The sequence below is a fragment of the Diadema setosum genome, chromosome 4 (genome assembly GCF_964275005.1).
Source record: "Diadema setosum chromosome 4, eeDiaSeto1, whole genome shotgun sequence".
In the NCBI taxonomy this organism is placed as follows: domain Eukaryota; kingdom Metazoa; phylum Echinodermata; class Echinoidea; order Diadematoida; family Diadematidae; genus Diadema; species Diadema setosum.
The window spans coordinates 34,301,751-34,308,803 of NC_092688.1; the positions used below are offsets into that span (position 1 = coordinate 34,301,751).

Here is a 7,053-nt window from a genome sequence, read left to right on the forward strand (position 1 = left end):
TATTCGTTTTTATGATCTATAGGGATGTCGAAATGAGTTGTATTACATATCAGTGTAAAGCTTAGAGTCTGTAGAATTCACATATAGGCATAACTACGATTTCATTTTTTGCGACTTTTGACTCATTCCGACGGAGCGCCACACATATTGTCTGTTCAGCATCATAATATTCTTGTATAGTCAAGTCCACAGCTTTAAAAAAATGCATGTGGTCTTTTTCATTATTTGGTGCATATACATTACATATCATAAATTTTTTTCCATATACTTCCATTTTAACCAGCAAAAATCTCCCGTTAGAATCTTTCACTGTCTCTGTCAATTTTATATGTGGGGTTTTCCGAAATATGATACACACTCCCCTACTAGAGGAGGTTCCATGACTGAATACAATATCGGCTCTTAATTGGTTCTTCCATAAACTTTCATCCTTATCAGTCGAATGGGTTTCCTGTAATAAAATAATATCCTTTTTTAATTTGGATAAAAAACAAAAGTATTTTTTCCTGGCTTTAAAGTCCCCTAGCCCATTAACATTATGGGTCATTAACTTCAGATCCATATACATATTTCACAAGTAGGTAACCTTGTAAATTCTTATGACCTATCATGATCAAAACAAAACAGACAACAAAACATTGGCAATGAAAAAAACATACATACAACTTGCATGAAATCGAATAAAACATGATCACAAGGAATCCAAGTGCCCCTGGGCATCTTCACAGTTATTTTTTCCTCAAGTTGGCAAAAACAAATGATTTTCCCTATCACTTAATCACATGAATAGTGTATCTTGTCTTCGGAGATATCAACTGTTAATATACTATTGGCATGACAGGGTGCTGACTGCTGAGTTATGGCAGTCGTGTCAAGAGTTTTTCAAAGCATGTCGTATTTTGTTAGACCATTGTCTACTGTGCAAAAGCAAACTGCCAATATCCATTCTATCTTGTGGTGTGCTGCTTGTACTCCACTTCTTTTCCGCTCTCAGTCTCCCTGTAAAACAATCGCGCCGGATATTTGAAGTACAGGCGCGCCGGAAGCAGTTTTGGATTGGGGGGGCAAACATTGGAGGGGGCTCAAGATTAGACCATGCATATGTTACACAATATACACATACACACACACACACACACACGCACACATATCTATATATATATATATATATATATATGTACATATATATATATATATATATATATATATATATATATATATGTAAAGTGGCGTACGGTGGGTCGAAACATGGGGGGAACCAGAAAGTAATTTTGACGGTCTGTATGCTTGTGCGTGTGTGCGTGAGCAATAATGGGACTACAATACATTACGGAATGTGATACATTCAACAACGCAGTCATTGAGGAACATTGTAAGTTTTCCTTACATGGATTATGGAATGACGGTACGTGTGAAACGATTGACAAATCATATACTGTCAGCAACATAAGGTGAATGGCATAACAATAAAATGCGAGCGAGCGAAGCGAGCGAGCTTGAAAATTTTGATATTCTACAGTCCCAAAACTGGGGTTTGTAGCTTTATCTTTCACTTTGGAAATTAATGGGGCGGCGCATCGGGCGCAACTGCTGGCAATTACTGGCAGCAACATTACGAGAATGGCATAACGATTCAATGCGAGCGAGCTTGAGAATTTTGACATTTTACAGTCCCAAAACTCCCGTTTGTAGCTATATCTTTCGCTTTGGAAATTAAGGGGGGGGGGGCATCGGACGCAACTGCTGGCAATTACTGGCAGCAACATTATGAGAGTGGCATAACGATTCAATGCGAGCGAGCGAAGCGAGCGAGCTTGAAAATTTTGACATTTTACAGTCCCAAAACTCCCGTTTGTAGCTATATTTATCTTTCGCTTTGGAAATTAAGGGGTGGGGGCATCGGGCGCAACTACTGGCAATCACTGTCAGCAACATTAGGAAAATGGCATAACGATTCAATGCGAGCGAGCGAAGCGAGCGAGCTTGAAAATTTTGACATTCTAGAGTCCAACAACTGCCGTCGTAGCTATGTTTTTCGCTTTAGAAATTAAGGGGGAGGCGCACCGGGCTCAACTGCTGGATGCGAGCGAGCGAAGCGAGCGAGCTTGAAAATTTTGACATTTTACAGTCCAAAAGCTGCCGTTTGTAGCCATATTTTTCCCTTTTATTGAGATATATATACATATTTATTTTATTTTCTTTGTTTATTCGTTTATTTGTATTATCGTTTTTATTATTATTTTTTTTTTTTTGGGGGGGGGGCTTTTTGGGGGGGCAAAAATGCGTTTTGCCCCCCCCCCCCCACTTTTTGGATTGGGGGGGGGGGGGGGCGGCCGCCCCCCCCCCCCCCCCTGCCCCCCCACTTCCGGCGCCTATGTTGAAGTACACCTTTCGCTTTGGGTCCTCCTCTTTCAGCTTTCGTTTCAGTGGCAGCAATTTCCTCCTGCTTTCTCGCACTTCTACCGGAAGCATCTCATCGACAAATATCGGGTGATCCTTTCCGTTGCGCTGAAAAGGCCTCTCCTTCAAATATCTGCGGGCACTGCTGATCACTGTTTGTCTGGTTGTGTATCTACTGAAAGCTACCACAACTGGGCGAGGAGGGCCGGGTTTTGGCCTGATGCGGCCTGTGCGATGAGCTCGTTCAATGCTCACTTCACCTTCCATTTGCATATTTGACTTGGCAAATTCTTTGATCAATTGCTCACACTTCCCAGCGTTTTCAGCACCTTCAGGAAACCCGTAAAACACAGCCGTATTCCTCATCTCTCTCGCAGTGAGGTCAACAAGACGCTCTCTCAATTTCATATTCTCCTTTTCTTGCTTGTTTACTTGGTCCTGTAACTGTTTGATATCAAAACGGCACGACTCTTGCTCCTCTTTCAAGTTACTGATTTCTTTCTCATTTGTTTCAATCTTACCAAGAGCTGTGTCCAACCTGGATGTGAGATTGGAGTTCATTTCGTCTATCTTGTGGATAAGGGCCGCGAGTAGTTCATCTGTGGTTGACTTCTCCCCATCTACTCGTCGTTTTTTCTGAAGCGAGGAGCGTGGAGGTGATTCCGCCGACGCGCCCGGGCTGGTTCCCTCCATATCTCGGTGAAGTGGTTTCACTACCGTGTGCACTGCAGAGTCAGTTAAGCCGTGTGCATTATCACTGTCACTGTGTTCTTGCATAGCCTTCTCCGTAGTAGCGTCGCTAAAATCCATCTTAGGCTCAGAATCCTCCTTTTCCTTGAAATAATGGGATATTGTAACGACTCCTTGGTCTAAGCTCCTTTTTCTCGATGTCATTTTGACTTTTCAAACTGTAATAGGCGAAATGAGCTGCAATTTTATTTCCTCCTAATGCCTCCGTAACACTCAGGCACGTCCTAACCGCACAGCGCCATCTTGGATTCCTCCCAAAGCGTGTATTTTAATATCTGCCATGATCGATATCAATCCTGTAACATTTTCAAGCCACGTCTTCTCCTTCTTACTGAAAAACTGGATTTCAATTGATCATTTGGCCGGGTGGTTGTCAAGAGGAACGATACAAGAATGACCTTCAAGCTTGATGGTCCTGATGACTTGGCCGGCGCCATATCTTGATTATTTTTCCCCCCATCATGCAATAAACTGCACTGCGAACGTGACCTATGCTTGACCCCAAAATTCGAGAGGTCCGGTTCAGCTGAGGTCCGCTCGCATCGGCTCGCATCGGCTCGCATGAGCCGGTATTTTGACTTCTGTAACATGAGAAATAAGCGCTCACACGGGAGGTAAAATACCGGCTCATGCGCGCCGATGCGAGAGGCTCCTGTATAAACACGCACTTAGCCGACCCCCCCCCCCCCCCCAGTTAGACCGCAACGTCCTGAAAAGCCTTCGCATTTATCGTACGCGTATGCATGGACCTCGCGGACATGAATACGTAATGAGCTGGGAGACCACATTTTTAGAGTGTCTGTAAATCTAAACGACATTATCAATCTTCATGATTTATATATCGATAAAAAGCTGAAGAGTTGTACTTTGATGAAATTCGACCACTTGAAAGGTTATGACATATAAAATATACTGAACAAGGAAATTATAAAACACAAAATTTGCATATTTTCCATTCTTCTTAAGGGGTACACTAGACCGACGAAGTTAAGGTGGACCAAAATGGAAGAGGTATAAAATGAAAGAGGAAATATCATTCTGTGAAAACATAATGACTTTATGTGGACTGATCCTATGAACGGGTCAGGTTGGCGAATAAATCATTGCGTTGTACAGTTAATTTTTGACGAGATTTCAGTTTGCCGCGAATACGCGTTTCTGATTGGTTAATTCCCTCTGAGTGGAGAGTTGAACGCACCTCGCGGATCGATGTGTGTGTGTGCGCGCGCACAATGTGTGTATACGCGCTCAGGTTCAGGCAACTGCAGCTGGTGTAAGATCTCCACGTAAACAACAAGAACAACACTCCACTCTGATCGACAGCTCAACTTTGGCTTGAACTTTTTTTTGCCGGCACAACTAGATAAAAGTAGAGTGCATTAATAAGTAGCATACAAATCAATAATACAAGATCTAGCACTGTGTTTGCACACATGAGTTCTTTGGGGCTCTCTTTTTGGTATTAGAATAATTATTCCTTATTAATCCACTGTATACATCGCTGAGTAATTTGTCTAATGATACCCTGGGAGCGCATGTATCTCAAATTGCCACACTATGATTTTTACTCGACGAGACTTTCAATTTTTATTGTTTTCTAAGCGAGGGACCAATTCAGTTCTTAGTGTGCTGTTATAACAGGTATATCTAAAACGTTGACTATCATTCATGTGGTGATTCAACCTATGAACGGGTCGGGTTGGCAATAAATAGAAAGCCTTGTTCTAATTTGTCTCAGGGTCGTTTGGAAAATATCGATATAATGCAGAGATATGAATAATGATATCATAAGCTCATTTTGTATAATGTAAGCATTAAAAGGTGTGATTTATTTCAAATATTCACAAACCATGTCAATCGGTCACGGATAGTAGATCTTCATGTCGCCAATAAGTGAATCTCGTAGACCATGCACTTTGTCTCTGAATTATCTCGCAAAATCTCGGGTGCTGAGAAGGACATGCGCAAAAACCTGCGCGTACGATAAATTTTTGATTTGAGCTCATTAACAGCAGCGTTGCGGTCTGACTGCCCCCCCCCCCTCCCCCTCTCCATCACCCCCTTCCGCGCGCGGAATGAAAAACTGATGCATGGTCGTTTTAACCAATAGGTGTCTCGTACTGAGTGCGCGAACGCTCGCTTAGTGCGCGAACCTTTGTCACAAGTGCGTGATAAACACGTTGCCCGGGGGTGGGGGAGAGGAGGGGGGTCGGTTAAGACATCTCAAAATGAGCTCATGGCTGCGCCCCGAGTCACAAATTGTCTGCTGCCCTCAACGAACCCGAATCGGTCTATACTTTCTTTTGCTGATCCACTTTCTCATATTCTTAATAAATCCATATTACATGGTGTTTTTTCCTGATTGTATGAAAATTGCTAAGGTTTACCTTTACTTAAAAGAGGAGACAGTTTTGATAGAAGTAATTACAGACCTATTTCTTTACTTTCACCCCTATCTAAAGTTTTTGAAAAATTGAACTTCTTAATTATCATAATGTTTTTACGAATTCCCAATTTGGGTTTTGTCAGAAACACAGCATCATTCGTGCTTTTTTGAAGTTTATTGATAACGCCGCACACACTACTGATAACAATTCTCATCTTGTTGGTATCTTCCTGGACTTCTCCAAGGCCTTCGATACCATTAATTACGAAATTTTACTTCATAAATTGTCTCATTATGGAACACGAGGGAAGGTTTTGGAGTGGTTCAGGAGTTACCTGCAAAATCGAAAACAATATGTATCTTTGAACGAACACAGTTCTAGTCTTGAAATCATTAAATGTAGCGTCCCTCAGGGCAGTATTTTAGGACCTTTACTTTTCATTATTTACATTAATGATTTTTGCAGATCATCCGACAAACTTTCTTTCATACTCTTTGCCGATGATTCAAATATTTTTTTTTTGTCCCATCAAAATTCATTTGCCCTTGTCCATACTGTCAATTCTGAATTAAAAAAGTGACTGAATGTATAAATGCCAATAATTATCACTAAATCTTCAGAAAACCAAGTAAATGTTATTTAGTAAGTCCACTGAAGTTCTTATTTTTATCTTATTTTTGATGACGTTCATTTAGAAAGTGTATCTCACATAAAGTTTCTTGGTATTACAGTGGATGATAAACTTTCGTGGAAGCCTCATATTACTGATATTAGTTAAATGATTTCGCGTAATATTGGTATTATCAATAGACTAAAATCTCATATCCCGTTGACTTCTTTGTTGACGTTGCATATTTCATTAATATTACCTTATCTTAATTGCGTTAAACAAATACATACTGCTACTGAACGTTTTCGACGTGCACTCTTCGGAGTAGAAACCGCACGTATGAAACAGGAAGCGCGAACATAACAATATAAGCAAAACGAGCAAACCATTCAAGCGAAACAGTGCGTACGCTGATTGGCTATTTAAAGTAAACATGAGTATCAAAAGAGTGCCAATGTGCGTACAAACTCCTTTTGCCTGCATTCTACTCCGAAGAGTGCACGTCGAAAACGTTCAGTAGCAGTATGTATTTGTTTAACGCAATTTTGAAGTTTTGTAATACCAAGCATCTCTTTATCTTAATTATGGAATTTTAGCGTGGGGTAGTGCCCATCAAACTTTATTAGATAAACTATTGTTGTTACAAAAAAGGAACTTCGTATTATTTGTGGCGATTCACCACGTTCCAATGCAGATCCATTTTTCGTGAAATATAAGATTTTAAAAAAATTGTTTTCTTTCAGCTGGGTCAGTTTGTAATAATTATAACACAAATGCACTTCCCAGCATCTTTAATTCAATGTTTCCAAGAAATCTTTTTTTTTTTCATAATTATCCCACCAGGCGATCTAATGAGTTTCATTTACCCCTTCTGAGAACCTTATTGGTGTAAAGTACATTTATTTA

The 7,053-nt window shown here is 40.6% G+C and overlaps 1 protein-coding gene across 1 annotated transcript; it reads right to left on the reverse strand.

Moving 5' to 3' along the window:
• Positions 1-947: 947 nt before the first annotated feature.
• On the reverse strand, positions 948-3,294 carry LOC140227174 (uncharacterized). Its single transcript, XM_072307607.1, has 2 exons — positions 2,388-3,294; positions 948-1,033 (listed from the first exon to the last, which is right to left on the reverse strand). Exons 1-2 carry the CDS (start codon positions 3,292-3,294, stop codon positions 948-950), a joined length of 993 nt encoding a protein of 330 aa, XP_072163708.1.
• Positions 3,295-7,053: the final 3,759 nt, after the last annotated feature.